This window comes from Macaca nemestrina, chromosome 11, assembly GCF_043159975.1.
Source record: "Macaca nemestrina isolate mMacNem1 chromosome 11, mMacNem.hap1, whole genome shotgun sequence".
NCBI classification, from domain to species: domain Eukaryota; kingdom Metazoa; phylum Chordata; class Mammalia; order Primates; family Cercopithecidae; genus Macaca; species Macaca nemestrina.
In genome coordinates this window covers 86,447,865-86,466,529 of record NC_092135.1, presented here as the reverse complement: position 1 = coordinate 86,466,529, position 18,665 = coordinate 86,447,865, and the positions used below count along the sequence as shown (strand labels likewise).

The following is an 18,665-nucleotide window of genomic DNA, read 5'->3' as shown; positions in this document are numbered from 1 at the left end:
TAATTTCTACTGGCTCTTTGCATCTATTAGGAAATCTTTCTTCATTCTTCCCATGGATGCTCTTTAATATAAGTCAAGGTGCCAATATGTGTGAGATAGTAAGCCAGCTACATGGATATCTCTGGAATGTATGGAAATCTAGCACTCATCCTTAGCCAGGGTAAGAACAAAGTCTTCGGAAACCACAATTCCTCCCACATATGCTGTTGGTTCATAATCTAGAGGTGATTTTTGCGTGACTAACAAAGGACTCTAGAGAGCTGTGCCTCGAAGCATCTCAGATCCCTCATGTCTTTGTGGATTCTTTCTTTTACTATAACATTTTCTTTGCCTTTTTTAAAGCCTTGCAAAGGGTCTGTCTGTTCTTTCAACCATCAGCTTTGTGTAATCTCTGTAGTGGGTTTCTTCCATGAGACCGTGGAACACACATTTTCTACATCTGGAGTCTGCACCTAGTATATGCTGAAGAAAAATAGTAAAATATTCATCTCTTTTGTTGATTGGTTATTCTGAAATTGCAAACTTGCCTCTTAGAAGTTGTTTAAAAGATTGTTAATTTATACCCTTAAAAAAAGTAAACATACTATAGATATACACATCATCTCATTATAAGGTATTTCATGGTGAAACAGACAACAAAGTCATTTTAAGTTGTAATAGTCCATTACCTTTATCTAAAAATATTTCCATTTTATATTGGTGGTCATAGAAACACGCTGCACCCACTTAGTCAATTAATGTCCTGTTGTTTGGACTATTTACTATAATGTTATGCATGTTTGCATTCTTTGCTATTTTTAGTATACTGGAGAACATACAGAAGAACATTGCTTATGAAATTTACTAAATAAATGATAATATTCATTTGTTAATTTATTACAAAAGTTTAAGCTAAAGATGTTCAAGTAATGCTGACACAATGCTACCAGGACTGCATTCTGTATCACAATTCTGCTATATGTTTTTTCTTCATCTTAATTACTTTTTCAAAAACTGGCAGATAACTCATTGATATCTGTTAATCTGTTCTCACATTGCTATAAAGAAATACCTGAGAATGGGCAATTGATAAATTAAAGAGGTTTAATTGGCTCACAGTTCTGCAGGCCGTACAGGGAGCATGGCTGGAGAGACCTCAGGAAACTTTCCAGTATGGTGAAAGGTGAAAGGGAAGCAGGAACATCTTACATGGCCAGAGCAGGGGAAAGATAAAGGAGTGGGAGGTGCTACACACTTTTAAACAACCAGATCTTGCCATAACTCACTCTCGCCAGGACAACACCAAGGGGGATGGTGTTAAACCATGAGAAACCACCCCCCATAATCTAATAACCTCACACCAGGCTCCACCTCCAAAATTGGGGATTACAATTCAAAATGAGATTGGGGTAGGGACACAAATCCAAACCCTATCAATTATAATATCTGTTTTACTCCTTTAACTTGCTATGTCCACACTCACACAAGCATATAAAACCATCTGTAAAATTCTAAGTTCATTGCTTAAATTTTAAAGGTTTTTTTCTCACTCTACACCCTGAAAATAATTATTTTTATTGACATGTTTCTTCTGGCAATGCTTGAGCATATTTAATCTTGCTCATATTTTCCCCAGAAGTTTCTGAAGAATATTTTTTAGTTTGAATATCTGCAAATAAAAATAGCTTCTTTCCTGGTAAAGCTTGCTGCTTTGTTTTTATTCCATCATCTCCTAGCCAAATGTTTGTGTGAGCAAGCCTAGAGCAATACCATTCTAATGAGCAATAAAAACAGACATGTAACCAAGAAAGTGGTGTGGCATTTCTTGGAAATAAATGCAAACTCTGGGGGAGCTAAAAAGCTAGTTTTAATTATTTAGGATTACAGCTAGGGATCAACTAAAAGTTGGTCAAGCCCCTTCATTGCTTACTTTGATGCTCAAGATACTATTTCTCATCTGAACCTGCACAGTCTGGGGTGAGGTGACTCATGCTTCTCTGAATTTAAATCTCCTAGGAAGTAATTAGCCATTGCTGCCATGCCTATCATCATTAGTGATTAATTCTGTCACAGATAAAATCTGCTTGGGAGACAGGGCAAGAAGAGAGGGGGATTGTGCAAATCTATTCAATTTGGTTTTACAATTTTGTGATGTTGAATTTTGAAATGGTTGTGTTATTAAAATATGCAAGGAATCAGGGACTAACCTCCTAATGAATGTGCTATATTCTAAAAAATCCCATCTGTCAGACAGTTGTTTGAAATCGTGGAAGCTTTTCTTCCGTGTAATAAAGGTATATCAAATCTTTGTTAAATCTTGGTATACTTGAAAGAGAGAAAAGATAAAAAACTAACATTTAATGAGCACCAACCATATGCTAGGCACTGTACAGAATTTTTTTTAATTAAATATCTTAAAAGCTCTATAAAGAAGATATTATTTGCATTTTAGATGTGTGAAAACTGAGTTAAATACTAGGCTTGCAATTAAGTTGTAGTGTCTACTTTTAATTCATTTCGATGAGGCTCCAAAGCCCATGCTTTTTTGCTTACAGGACGCAGCCTTCCCAGTTCTAAACTGTTGGTTCTGTTGCAGTAATAGCATAATACCCCTTAAGCACTATTATTTCTTTAGATAAGTGAGTTTGTTGTTATATTTTGAAGAACATGGGACTAATCTTCTACTCACTTCTCTTGGTGGCCTTGACAATACAGTGGAGGACTTCACTTTCTGGCTTCAAGGCATTAGAGGTGTTTGCTAAGACTTACGTTAGAGTGGAACTGGTAAAGTAGGATGATGGAGTTGGGGCCTGGGAAGCCCCAGAAAAGGGCATATATGTAGTTATCATCTAGGCATTGGGTATAGATTGTGTTGCATGAACAGTCTGGTTTGGCTTGAGTTCCCTCTTTACATTTTCTCAGATGGACCCATTAATTGACCAAATTTCCACAGTAACGAATGAAAATAAGGTATTAGTAATAGTGTTAGGGGCAGAGATATAATGATGAACAAGATCTGGCCTTACCTCCCAAGATGCTTTGATCTAGTGAAAGCATACATACTGACAACTAAATAAGCAATTTACAAAATAGGATTAGAAGAGCTAGGACAGGGTGGTTAAGCACAGGATACCACAAAAACCCTTGAGTCAGAGATTTAGTTGAGAGGAAAGTGGTATCAGGTAAGTCTTCCAGAAGGAACAAGCTAAGCAGAGCATTGACATTTAGCCAGGAAATATAGTGGAGTCCGTGTATGTTCAAGGTAAAGACAGAAGCCCTGAGGAGAGCAAGAGTGGAAAGAGATTATGAGACAAAACAAAGGAGCACATAGAAAAAAAACAACATATAAGAGAGATGAGGCTTTAGAAGACAAACCAAAAGTTATGTTAAGGAGAGAGGAATAGCTTATGAGAAAAATGTGATGCTACTTAGAGATATTCAGGTTGGAAGATAAAATGACCAGATTTTCATTTAAAAATGCTCACTGCTATTTTGGAGCCATATCAGAACTGGGAGGAAGAGGAGGTCCACCTGATGTGTGGAGACTTCTGTAAGGGTCTGTGTGTGAGATAGATGACGGTGGCCTATAGCAGTTGACACCAAGTGTTGCATGCCAGATAAATACAGACATTGAGAGTCAGCATTTACCAATTTTTATAGCATTTTGACAAAGGAGGTATCATTTTGAGTATATTACTACAAGATTTTTGAAAATTATGAGTCTGTGATAGATTAGGGAAAAAATTTGCTGTTTCATCATAGACATTAGGAGAAGCACTGACCTACACCAGGTGGACAGTAGTAGCTATGTGGAGAAATACACATATTCAAGAGGTTTTCAAACAAACACAAAGTCTCAATGTTTAATTAGATGTAGACAGTAAGGGAGGGGAACACTGGTCACAGCTGATACATGTGGCAGAGTGCTTTTTTAATGGTATTTGTATCTATAACATCCTTTTTCCTTTCTTCGAGTAACTGGCTTGGCTTTCCTTTAGGGACCTACCCTTTCTCCACAAGCAGTCCATGTTGTCTGGGAATGCATTATGTCACATGGGTTAAGTCAATGAGTTCATCATTCACTGGCTGGCATGAACACATTATCCAGAGATTGGCTAGGAAGGGCACATGATCCATATCAAACCCACAAGGGTCAGCAAGATTCTATTCAGAAAGGTGAGTTTGAGTTATTAGAGAAGTGGATCTGAGAGCTGTCATGTAAATCTGACTCTGCCAGGGGACAGTAGGAAGAGTCTGAGAACTGAGGCAACCCAATGAAAACTGAAGGGAAGAGATTATCAAATGAGCCCTGAATCAAGTTGGCCTAGAAACAGTCCTCCCTGTGAGGTGTTCTTTTATGTAAACCAATGCATTCCCTTTCTTGCTGAAGCCAGATTGAGTTAGATCTGTCAGTTGAAACCAACAGTCCTTAGTGGTGTTTCTGGCTCAGAGAGAGGAGGATAAGGTTATTGAAGACTATCATAAGCCTGATTTGGGATTTATCCTTATGTTTTATTAAGGTCTTTTAAAAATTACGTGTCTGCTAGACAAATGTTTGGGTCTGGAGCTTAGGGATGATATTTAGGCAGGAGAGTCATCAAGAGATGGATTTAAGTCATGGGTATAAAAGAGACTTCCCAAGGGGAGTGGAAGAAAGAAGAAAATGTTCTAACGATAGAACCAATAGGAATAGTGGAACAGGACAATCAACATTAAGACATATCAATTATATAACTAAAATATAAGGATAAAAAATGAAGTCTCAGGCATCCAAGAAAAAGTAAGACACCTTCAAGGAGGGAAATTTGGATGGATTCAGATTTCTTTCTACAGGAGAATAAAGGAAGAATGTGCAACAATGACTAACGTTCTGAGGCAAAGAAAGATCCAAACATAAAGATGATAGATATTCTCAAGTTTGAAATACCCCACAAAACTTTCAAGTCATTGGGTCATTTTTAGAAAAAAATCTTGAGGACAAAAACTGAGATTTATAAATATAGGTCTCGTAAATAGAGAAGAAATAGGAAATAAAGTGTTTGGTGATCTGAATGCATTTCAATATTTAATTTAGACTAAACTGCTATGGAAATTATAATTTCAGAACAAAATGTAAACGTTGCAAATCCTGGCAAGTAAAACTAAAATAAGAAACAAAAACTGGGGTGGAGTATGTTACCAGGCAGAAATGTAAGTCAGCTATTCACTTTATCATTCATGTATAATATGCATTACTGTCAAAAATTGAAATGTGCTACTAAGGAAAAATACAATAATGCCAAACACTTAATGACTTTCATCATCATCTTCTTGAACCTTAGAACAACCTTTTAGGAATTAATATCTCTTTTGCAAAGAAATAGATATATAAAAAATTTAGGAACTCCTTCGATTCACTTCACTTTTTTTCTTCTGTTAAATTCAAGTAAAGTTCAATGTTATTTTAAAATAGTATCCATGTTATAATTTCTTTCCTTCCTTCCTTCCTTCCTTCCTTCCTTCCTTCCTTCCTTCCTTCCTTCCCTCCCTCCCTCCCTCCTTTCTTTTCCTTCCTTCCTTCCTTCCTTCCTTCCTTCCTTCCTTCCTTCCTTCCTTCCTTCCTTCCTTCTTTCCTTCTTTCCTCCTTTCCTCCTTTCCTCCTTTCCTCCTTTCCTCCTTTCCTCCTTTCCTCCCTTTCTTTCTTTCTTTCCTTCCTTCCTTCCTTCCTTCCTTCCTTCCTTCCTTCCTTCCTTCCTTCCTTCCTTCCTTCCTTCCTTCCTTCCGTCCTTCCTTCCTTCCTTCCTTCCTTCCTTCCTTCCTTCCTTCCTTCCTTCCTTCCTTCCTTCTTTCGAGGGAGTCTCGCCCTGTTGCCCAGGCTGGGTGCAGCGGTGCAATCTTGGCTGCACCGGCTCCACGCCATTCTCCTGCCTCAGCCTCCAGAGTAGCTGGGACTACAGGCATCTGCCACCACGCCTGGCTAATTGTTTGTATTTTTAGTAGAGACGGGGTTTCACAGTGTTAGCCAGGATGGTCTCGATCTCCTGACCTCGTGATCCGTCCACCTCGGCCTCTCAAAGTGCTGGGATTAGAGGCGTGAACCACCGCACCCGGCTATAATTTCATTTTTTTAAAAGTTAATTCTTCCTAGGAGTCTACCCATTCATCCCCAGCATCACTTTCCTTACTTACAGTTTCATGTTATCATTTAGCTGTTAAATGGGACGTATAAGTAGTCCAATTTCACTTGGCTTTTCTAAGGATTAAATGAGATGACAGATGTGAAATGCTTAGAAAATTATTGGTGGAGTCTTATTTATATGTTAAATGTTATTTTTTTATCTGTATATCCATTCTCGCACTTGTATTTATGCAAAGAAATGCCTGGAATACTGTTAACCAAAAGTCAATACTGGGTTATTTCTGCCTGATACGGTTTGAGCAATGTGTTCATTTCTGTAATTCTGTGCTTGACTGTACTGCTTAAATTTTAATAATTAGCACATAACGTGCTTCCAAAATAAAAGTTATTATTCTGAAATACATAACACTTTGAAGACCTAATAATGTAAACAGTTGATTTTTCATTGTGTTCTCCTGTGTTTTCCATACTTGGAGATATATTTTTCCTCAGATTTTGCTTATATGAATTACACCATATCCCAGCAACCTCTTTGTACTACTTTGCTATCACATCTGTGCAAGATATTGAAAGAGGAGGTGTTTTAATACTATCTGATTTACTATCTGGAGTCTATGTTTACATTTATGAAAATGATTTAAAGGTTTAGAAAAATAAACCACTTAGTTCTAGCAAAAAGGAAAAAAATAGATGACACACACTTTTCTGGAAACTGAAGAAACAAGCACACAACAGGAGACTATTCTTAAATGTAAAAATATGCATAACAGCTCTGGAAATGAAGTTTCTCGTAGTTCAAAATACTACAAGAAAGACAAACATGACTTTATTTTGATGTAAAATATGTGAATTTATGTATATGTTGCCTAAGGGATGAGAGATTATTTCCGCTAAAATATCTCTTAAAATGAAAGAACATTGTAAGTGGAAATCTTAGTTTGTCTTCTGAAGAGATTTTGTGTCTCTAGAGTGTGCTGGCCACCTGTGTTATCTTACACCTTTTGAATAAAATGACAAAGAGTGAATCTGGAGGCAAATTGCTTTCACCTACCATTTTCCTAATCAATATTTGAAATGCAACCATATTATCCATTGATAACACTGATAACATCAATGTTCACATCTAAATTATTTCCAAATCCTTGGTGTTTCCTGCCACATTTTACTTCTCTTAACAATCCTTTCCTCTTTATTCTCATTTCTCCTGCGTTTTCTGTTAAAAAAATGACAACAATAATAATAATAATAATAATAATAATGCTCACCTGTGTGCTAATTTTCTTTTATGCTGATTTTAGTCACTTATATGCTGCTTTTGCTCATCAAAACACTATTACTGAAATGGTATTGATAAAACATTAAATGTTTTTTATTTTTTGGAAAGATGTTTTTTCCTCCAAAACTATAATCTCTACTTTTCCTTTCTGCTCAGATCCTTAAGTCTCACAGTCCAGTCTTCAGAATGCTATTGCTTGACCCTTTTGAGACTAAATCAGTCCTTTCCTTCTTTACATTCTCTAGCTATGAACAAGCTTTTTAAAATTATTTCAGCTGGGCATGGTGGCTCATGCCTGTAATTCCAGCACTTTGGGAGGTCAAGTAGGGTGGATTGCTTGAGCTCAGGAGTTCAACACCAGCATAAGCAACATGGCAAAACCCCATCTCTACAGAAAAATTAGCCAGGCATGGTGGTGCAGGCCTGTAGTCCCAGCTACTCAGGAGGCTGAAGTGGGAGGATCACCTGAACCCAGGAGGCAGAGGTTGCAGTGAACCAAAATTGTGCCACTGCTTTCCAGCCTGGGTGACAAAGTGAGACCCTGTTTAAAAAATAAAATAAAAAACAAAAATTATTTCATCTAGGGCCAAACACATCTATGCAGAAATATGAAATAAATGATAAATATATTCAACTTTCAGAAAATGTCCTATGTATAACTAGATGCTCTGAAGGTGAAGAACCATTTAAGGACACAGATAACACCAAAGCATTTTTATCCAGGAATTATGTTAATAAAAATATCATTAAGCAAAGCAGAATAAAGAAAGATACAATACTTCATGGAAGCTTAGACATATGGCCTCTGTGTTAGGGAGGCTAATAAATAGACTTTATTTAGTCTGCTTAGCCCACTTGCATCTCTGCCAAACCATACCTAGTTTAAAATGATGTCCAGAGAATTATTTAACAGACAGGGGCAGGACTCCACAGATGAAGCAATTTCACATACAACATATACAAGTGGCAGACACATATACACATTTTACTTTGTCTTTAGGTCTTTCATCTGCTGGTTAAGTACTCTCCAAAATTAGGAACAGTATATCGCAATAAATAGACAAATGGATGTTGAACAGGATCAGATACTTGATTCTACACCTAATTTTGCTACTATCTTCCTGTGTAAGCTTAAACAAATCACAACTTCACTGGGTCTTGAATGACTTTATCAAGAAAATAACCAAATTTGAATAATGAATACTAAAGTCCTTTTCAAAACTGTCTTTGAATCCATAACACATATATTGCATTTTTTAAAATAATAAAATACTATAGTAAATACTGAAATGTAATGAGGACTAATAAAGTTTTTAGTTCCTATTCAATAATTTCTAGCAGCTATATAATACTTTGTTAGAGTACTCTCAGATGTAGAATAACAGTTTGTAATGATAACCTTCAGAATTAACTGAAAGTTTATCTCAAGAATTCAGAAGCCATGCAATGCTAAGTGTTTATTGCCATTGCCTTTTTTCCATTTATTCTTGTATTTTATAAGCACATACTAGCTATTAATACAAGTCACAACTGAACAAACTTCCAGTTGTTACTATGCTTTTATTTGCTTTCATATTTTTTGGCATAAAAAACACCATACAGTTTCCCGCTATAGAGAGGACAAGGGAAAGGTAACATTTTACAGATTTCTAATTTCCTTTTAAACATTTGTCAGTATTACTTTGACATATAAAGCAAAAATTCCAAGTGGTAACAGATCCCAAATTATCAATACATATTATAGTATACATTATCTCTTTAATTGGAAAAATTATGGTTAGGCTTCAATTTATATGCTCATTCTTTAATTTTAAAATGTTTGAAATGAATACAAATGATATATATTAGCATTATTAAAGACCAGTTCTAAAATCTAATAAATGTTTTTTAAAGGTCATGTAACACCAAATTTTAAAGTGGTTCCTATGTTTCGAGATTAAAGACTCATTTTTGGATAAATGATATAGATTATCTGGAAATGCAATTGAGCTCTTTATGTTTCTTATATTTCCCCTGGTATCTACAACCAGCAAAACTGGCAAGTGCTTATGTTTGCTGCTTTTATAAAGCTGCTCTAAAGAATCTCATGAAATTGCAATTCAAAACCATTTGGGATGTTTCAACAAGGCATCTCATCGATTACAGAGTTGCACCTTTTGCCCAACTTTCAATGATTCCACAGAGTTGAATCTGAAGATTTTTCTTTCTTCATTTCCTTTTTTTGACACACTAATAGATGTCATTTATTCCTAAGCCTGAATTTTTTTCAATTAGGTCATATACCAATCTTAATATCTCATTGAAAGGTAATTTATCATATACTCTCAAAAAACAATTTAAAGAACATTAGCAAAATGATTTTTTTACATTAAGATCCTTCTTTTCTATGACTCATTAAGCCACATAATGTTGTAACTTTCTCTCTTCATTAACTGATTACTTGTAAAACTCCCTAACAGTTTCAAAAGGTTTACAAGGGCTGCCTTATATTTCTATATTTGATTTTTAAGACCAGGACAATCTTTGCATTAATATTTTGCTTCAGAATGCAGTTACCTCAGAGTGTCTCCTATTACCTCAAGGTAACAGGAAAGTATAATCACAATGGTATTATTCTTTAATGATCAAAGCATTCTCTTGTACATAATTCCACCAAGGTGGCAATATTGAGTCTCCTGTTGTGCTTCAGGAAAAAGCATTCCTTTCCCATAGAACCTTTCAAAGTGGTCACTGCAAGTACTTCAGTTGATGCAAGCAGACAAAATAAAATACCTAATACACATTCTAAGTAGTTCGTTCTGTTTTTCAAGGCTACATTATTCTCAAGAGATAGTAATGACTAGTGTCAACTCCAGAGTTGACAGAACACTTTCTATAATGATATTAATAACGATAAACTTTTGTCATGCCAAACACTGATCTAAATTTTTAAAAAAATATATTAACTCATTTAAATATCCTAACAAACCAGTTTGATATTTGTAGTTATTAATCTCATTTACAAGTAAAACAATTCAAGGACAGAAAAGTTACATAATTCTGATAACAGCTGAGAAAGTAGAAGTTTGAACCCAAATATTTTGACCCAGAAGTGGCTGCTCTAATTACTGTAATAGGATACAGCAACTATGTGGCTATAAAGTTCTGGTAGAATCAGTGGAGTTGTTGGTATAGAGCTTACTCTTGAGGGGTGCATCTGAGCATGTCAGATAGGTGGGTTCTGATTTTTCTATGATTACTATTGGGCAGGTTTAGTTAAAAGTTTCAAACGTAAGTGCCCAACATGTGGTTTTCAACCAACTAAGGGTTAGAATCCTCAAGTTCCAATATCTTAGTGTCACATCTGATATTACATATTTTGTGTGGGGGGGAATGAAGGCAGTGTTTTTGTTCTTTGTCATTTTGTTTGTATTTTGAACCCAAATACAGGCTCATAGTTTATATATGTTGGCAAATTTAGGTTGTAAAGATGAGAAAGCCTCACTAGAAACTACACAACTCACTGGGTCAGCAAGCCTCCTCTCTGACTAACATACCTAGTGGCAAACGGTGCACATGTCATATGTAAAACTCTGATACTCTAGAAAACTCTGAAATGTAAGGTAATCTTTCTTTGTAAACCTCTCCTTGACATTTGAATTTTATTTTGTTGGTGATTATCTATGTAGTTTTCTCACTTGTAAAACTCCCTGACATGGTTTTGAAAGGGTTTGCAAGGAATGTGTTATATGATATTTCTATATTTGATTTTAAGATGTTCCACAGTTTAGAAGATAATGACATAGGTGTTGGTTATCATTATGTAATTTTCTTCCGAAATTCTTTCTGTGTCTCATGTGACTGTTTCCTCTCCACAGGGACGTCATAAGTTTTTAAGGTGAAGGTCCATGTTACTATTTGTTTTAGATTTGCTCACTTTTAGAGCTTGGAACACAGTAAACAGGTAATCAAGGAATGTTGACTCTTTACTGCTGCCTCATGCAAAGTAAGGTAGTAATCTCTTTATAACTTCATTCTTATACATCCTTGCATTTTTGTATATCTTAAAGACAGATTTTCATAAAAGGATAAATACAGTAAACTTTTGGGGGGATAATTATACATTTTAGAATAAAACAGTTAATAAAAATGTTTTAATGAAACATTTGTCACAATTTTTCATCTATGAAATGACTGTCTCACTCTAACAATAATAAATTGATTAAAATACAACTCTGCCAGCATTTTATCATTATAGAAAAGAGAGTTTAGCATTCTCATAGAAAATTGAAGGGAACAGAATTTTTTAAATTTCTGCCTTAATGTTCTAATTACAGTATCAATAAGAATCTAATACCTAATCTATTGATTCTGTCAACTTTACTTTCAAAATGCATCCAGATTCTCAGTACTCTTCTCCTCCAGCTCCTATTCAGCTTCAGCTGCAATCAACTTTTTTGCCCTTGTACCCATCTCTAAATATATGTCCCTATGACCCACTACATTGATTTCATGACCACATTTTTTCATAGGTAATAACCTTTAACTTGGAAACATCACTACAGAGTACACAGGATAATATAAAAGATTACCAATGAATATTAATGCTGTTACTTCACATTAAAGATCCAAAATAATGAATCCTACATAGAACAATGCTTATTTTAAACCATCTATTATTTTATATCGACATATGATCTGAAATCATTACACTATGAATATTAAATGTGAATTTTTGAAATCAATGTTCCATAAATTGAAAGAATGTAGAAATAAAATGTGTTCTAAAAAAGAATTATAAAATAAAACAGAACACTACTGCTTTAAAACTGAAGACACTTAAACATAAATGTTATTACATATTTCTCCAGGGAGAATAATAATTCTTAAATAGTTCTGTTAAATTTATCAGATTAATTTGTAACCAGTGGATGCCAAAAGTGAGTGAAGTAACAGAAATCTTTTAATGGTATGATGATTCTCCCTTTTAGCCAGGATGAAAATAGATATTCTTTCTTATTCTCTGCTTATATACCATCCCTATGTTACCTCAATTCTTCCTCTGGAATATTAAGCACATCTTTATTTTCCACTACAAATGTATCTACTACCCTATGGTAAACTTACTACCACACACTTGGACCATTAAAATAACTTCCTAAGAGGCTTAATGTCATTCTATCACTCCCGATCCAAACTGACCTTTTTATCACTACCGATTTATCTTCCTAAAATCCTGTTGGATTTGTTAACAACCTAAACTGTTGCCTCTGCCATTCAAGGCCTTCCCAATTTGCCTTTTTAACCTTGTCCATCATTAATACTTGTATGAGACCAGTTTTATGTGTCAACTTGGCTAATTTACAGTGCCCAGTTATTCAATCAAATTCTAATCTAGGTGTTGCTGTTAACTTATTTCATAGATATGATTAACATCTCTAATCAGTTCACTTTATGTGAAGGAGATTATCCTGGATAATCTGGATGGGCCAGATCCAATGAATGGAATGGCTCTAAGAACAGAACTGAGGGACGGAACTGACGTTTGCCTGAAAAAAAAAATTCCACTATTTCAGTCACTGTTGTAGCACTAACTCCTTTATGTCTATAACAACTCAAGTGATAAATTACTATTGTTCCTATTCCTATTTATTGATGAATAATCATAGACATCGAAAGGTTAAGCAATTTTCTCAAAGTCACACAGTAAACAAGTGTTGGGGTCATGACATAAACCAAGGAATCTAGCTCTAGAGTCTGTATTATTTTTTCTATTGTGTCACGCTACTTTCTGTGGTCATGGATTTGGTCTTCAAGTGGCATATTCTATAACAAGAGATACAGAATACCTTGAAAAGTAACTCTACTATGAAGTCAGCTTAAAAAGTGCCACAAACAAAGGAATTCAGAAAAAAACTAACATTTTTCAAATGAATTGACTGCTACTTTGTACACATAAAATATACATTATCACTCATGAGGCTATATTAGAATAGACAAAACCATCCTGCCCTTCCATATTGTACTGGTCCCAGTCTGGGAAGATGTTTCTGTACCCTCTACTTCCTGTAGAATGTCTTAAAATTGTTACACACCTGTGAGTTGGCACAGGCAACTTTTCCATGTAGACAAGCAGAATGATTGGCAGACTTAAATGTAGATCTAATTATAATATAACCTTTTAATCTTTTATAAAGCTGTTTCTCAAAATGAGGCATATCAGTCACATAAAAATAATAGTGATGGTTTAAACTGGTACATATAATTCCACTATGATTGATAATATCAAAAACTGAGCATGCACTTTAAAAATCACAGTAGCTTTCCAGATTAAAATTTTTTTCAGTGTAGATTTCATATAGTGTATCAATAGCTAATATGAACAATATCTGTGAAATGATGGATAACAAACAAATTTTTCTCATTCAGTTAACTAAACTTTTCATGCTAAATTAGGACAATCAACTTTTATGTTAAGTTTATAGAAAAATTCATAAGCACTGTAGTGATTTCAAGTATAATATGTTTATACAGAAAATATTTCCGATTTCTTTGCTGGTAAGTCAGCAAGAAAAAGACAAGAGATGGTGCACTCTCCAAATTCACTGCTGAGCAACAGCTCTGGAAGAACTTCTTCTAGCTAGGCTCTTAAATGTTTCTTCCTTCTGATTCAGACTAAGATAAGAACCCTAGATGTTTCCTACCACATACTGTTAATTTTCTCCTCAATAAACATTCTTTAATTTTTCCTGAAATAATTGCTATGCCTAATCTCACTGTATCCCAGTGTATACTTTACTAATCCATAAACGTTTAAGTTCTCTTATATAGTTTTGTTTTCCCCTATTCCATCTCCAAGTTCAGTTGCTTTTAAATTTGACTCTAATATTTCCAATCCCCTCTTTAACTCGTATCTGTCTCTTCCAAATTTTGACTCAAATTTCTCTGAAAATTATTACAAGTTTGATGATCATTAACTACAAAATAGCATCTTTCTTTAAAGTCCCTGTTGTAAACTGAATTCACTCATTTTTTTCAACAACAAATGAAATCTTTAGACACAGAGTATAGATTAATGTTTCCAGTTCTCTATTAAAATGCAGCAACTTGAACAAAATAATTTTTAAAAGGCACCTTTTTGTGTGCTTTATAAAAATAATTTAGGGTGGGTAGAGTGGCTTATGCCTGTAATCCCAGCACTTTGGGAGGCTGAGGCAGGTGGACCACTTGAGGTCAGGAGTTTGAGACCAGCCTGGCCAACACGGTGAAATCCCATTTCTATTAAAAATACAAAAATTAGCTGGGCATGGTAGCACGTGCCTATAATTCCAGCTACTCCAGAGGCTGAAGTGGGAGAATCACTTGAACCCAGGAGATGGAGGTTGCAGTGAGCCAAGATCTCCCCAGTGCACTCCAGCCTGGCTTACAGAGCACGTCTTCATCTCAATAAAATAAAAATTTAAACTTTGTTCTTTTTTCTTGAATGATAATTACATTTATGAAAATTGCAGCTCATTTCTCTCATTTGCAGGTTTTTATATTTAGGTCGTGTATTGTAACATTAAAATATTTTTAAAGAAAGCTAATTTGTTAGTGGTTTGAGTTTCTACAGGCCACGATATTGCAAATATTTTTAACAATAACCATCACTTGAAGAAAACACGTTTGACTTAAATAGTAATTTTAAAGAATATACTTTTAAAAAGAGAAACTATTCTACAGAGAAAAATAACTTCCCATGCCACAATTATTTTATTTATGTAACCTTTTTTCAGGAATCACTAACCAGGAAATGTCAATACATAAGCAATCTAAGATTAGCCATGAATCAGAAATAATACTATAACAAAATAAAATTAAGTAATATATGAACTATTTTTACCTTTGCATTATAGGGAATGAAATGTTTAGATAAAGCTTCAGGTGTATGCATCCATGTTTTGTCTGCAATAAAAAATACACAGAGTTAAATTTTAGGTTTCCATGGTGTCATATTCATGCATTACCATTTGTAGGACATCTGATCTGGGTAGAGTATTTCTAATTCTGAGATTCTTTGCTAAATTGAGAAAGAATAACCACTCAGATAGAAGAACAATGCAGTTAAGGAGTGATTATAGGATTCTTTCTTTGGTATAAAAGTCCCTAGCTTTTCCTTTTAAAGTTTTCAAATAATACAAATGATACCAAATTTTAAAAGAACATATAAAAACAATATCAGAGGGCTATGAGTAATTACATTCATTTGTGATTTAAAACAAGTATCTTTCTTCTTTCACTTTATATACTCATGAATTATAGGTTATTTTTCTTAATTCCTAGAACAATAAAATATAATCTGCTCTTTACCTCTTTGTGAATATTATATTGTAGCATCAAGATTTAGCTATTCTAAAGGGAAATTATCATATTATACTAACAACTGCATTTGTATGAAACTGAAATAAACCAACTTACTATGTTCATTTGGAAATCAAGATAATATTATGATAAATCCTTATTCTAAATTTGAAGAAACAATGATTGAAGGTCTTCTCTCAGGAGTTTTGGATAGAAATAGTCTCAAATGCAATAAATCAAAATGTTTCTTAGATAAGTGTTAAAAATGTTAGAAATAAAAGTAACTCAAAAGGATAGAATATATTAAAACTAATTGTATTATATATTATTTATATCTTGTTATTTATATTTGTATTACTAATATTTTTAATTTAATTTTTGAAATTTACTAATATAGCCCACATATTTTCCCCAATATTTTGATGAATGCATAAGGGGGAGAAAAAAAATGTTAACATTTACATGAAACAAATTGGCTTTTTTTTGAATCTGCATTTATTTGGAGTACGACTTCTCAATCTTCAATATTTTGTCTCCATTCATGTAGTTTTGTATGTATCTTATTTTTCATGGGAGTTTAAACATTTAGGATCAGTACTATAAATAGAACAAAATCAAAGATTTATTTTACCATGAAACATATAAGTACAAACTGGAAGGAAATACTGTATTACTAACAAAGTATTTTCAACATTAAATTTAGATTTTTTAAATGCTGTTAACAGAAACTAACTTGATACCCTTAATAGGTTCTTCTTAAACTGGGTGAATGTGAAGACATAGAGAAAATGGCACATATTTTTGGAATGTAAACTATTTTATACTATTTGAATAATAATGCAGTATATTTATATTAAACTTGTTTATGGGGTACAATGCAATATTCTCAAGTATTTCCAATACAAAAGATGAAGGGCCAAGAGAATTGGGGCTATTTGTGACTACTAGAGGGAATATATGATAGTCGTACTTGGGTGAAGTATTTTGAACAGCAATATATTCTAAGTTTTAAAAAAAAATTGACATTGACATTTAATGTGTGAAATTTGTATTTTCTATATGGATTTTCATCTTAGCTATACTTTTTGTGATTGCTAATGGATAGTAATATGATTAATTCAAGAATAATTTGCACTTAGATTTGGAATATAATCTTGCTTTTATACATTAAAAGAAGTAAATCACAATACTTCTTCCAAGGCAATAAAACACAAAACAAAAAAACAAAAAACACCTTTAGGAAAACTAAAAAGATGTCCAATTTCTCCTTTTAACTCCTTCACTTAATTCTTTTCATGTCTCCTTTCCAAAACATACAAGACATCTGAGGAACATGCGAAGTCTAACTAAACTCTCACCATGATGGGTCATACTAATCCTGAGGTAGAGAGTTATTAATAATTTCTTTCTCCATAAACCACTATTACTTGAAAACTGATGAAATTGACTCTGTTATAGACTCATATTGCAGTGACCTAAAAAGAGTATACCAAGCTGCCTCTGCTGACAGACTAAAATAATCACAATATTAAATTTCGATGGATAAGCTGCAGTTCCTACAATGACAAAATCTGCATCCATATATCGAGTGCTGATAATTTAGTGCTTGTTTATTACATAACCTCAAGTATGAGCAGTACAATTTATAAAACCTGAAGGATTTCCAAAATGCATTCTTACTGTCATCCTCATTTATATTTTGGCAAAAACATGACAAAATAAGACTCTTTATATTAACTTATAGATATGACTAAATCTTGAGTAGGAAATAGATATGATGGTCCTGGTCACTATATATGTTCACAGAAGGTATTAGATATATGAAAATGTGCAGAAATGGGAATATAGAGATTCTAAAAAGAGTTCCCCTTCTTTGAATTAAAGTAAAGTCACTAACTCAATATTGAACACTTACATGAAGGAAAATGCCAACATTTCAACATATTTGACAAATATCAATGTACTTTGATTGCTGGGTCAATAAATTTAGGTTTTCAAAATGCATTTAGATGAATAACTCATCAAGAAATATAGAGTAAATTCATTATTTTTGTATCATCAGAGCTTACAATGGTGAAACATCTACTTTTGAGTACTTTAAATTTAAAACTAAATGCTGGTTGATGAATAGATACATTTGAATAAAATGTTTGTTAAAAAAGAAAGTAACATTTAAATATTAAATTTTAAGTGCTGTGCACTATGAGATCTACTCGACAGTATGTCAACTAAGTTTAAAAAATGTAATTAGTTGAATTATTTAATCATTTATTCACATGTTATTTTTATGCTTTTTTACTTAATGATTTATATTTGATGTAATAAATAGAATTATAGCTTATAGCTCCAGCTTATCCAGATATACAAATACTCTCACAAAATTTAAGTTTTTTATCTCAAATTAAAATTTAATGAAATAATGCTATTGATGGAAACCAGGAGCAGAGGCTCTAAAATTTTTTTCTTTAACAACTTCACCCAATGATAAAGTCAGAACTGATTGGTAAACTTAAGGTAAAATTTTCAGTTTCAAGTTCTAACTTCAGGTTGGGGCAAAATATTAATGAATGAATTCCTGATACTAAATCATTAGACCTGAAAAATAAGAGAAGCCAAAAGAAATTGAAAGTGAATGAAGCAAATCGGGAAATAACAAGTGCTTCTGCTTCTTGATTCTCCGAATCACTCCACTATTCCCATAGTTGTACTCCCACTGTGTTCAAATGAGACAAATATACAATTACTGGTTACTCACATTACTATCCAACTCTTGAGATTTCTCAATGAAAAACCATTCTAAACCCCCTTCAAATAAACAGTAAATTAGAAATGTGGAGTTTCAACTTTAAAGCAATAGGAAAGGAGGATTGTTAGCATATATATAAAGAAAGGCCTAGAAGTGTTTATTAAAAATAACTTAGAGTGATTAAAGTGTTAAGTTGTGATGTAAAATTTCTATTGCTTTATTAAAAA

General features: G+C 33.5%; 1 protein-coding gene across 24 annotated transcripts in view; it reads right to left on the bottom strand.

Annotated features, from left to right (window-relative positions):
• The window catches only part of LOC105468244 (GULP PTB domain containing engulfment adaptor 1), a 307,355-nt gene that overhangs the window by 100,895 nt on the left and 187,795 nt on the right, over nucleotides 1-18,665 (bottom strand). For all 24 annotated transcript variants that reach the window (XM_071073044.1, XM_071073048.1, XM_071073047.1 and 21 more), the window contains one exon: nucleotides 15,235-15,296. In XM_071073044.1, the coding sequence (XP_070929145.1) occupies nucleotides 15,235-15,296 (62 nt within the window). The remainder of the gene's footprint in view (nucleotides 1-15,234; nucleotides 15,297-18,665) is intronic.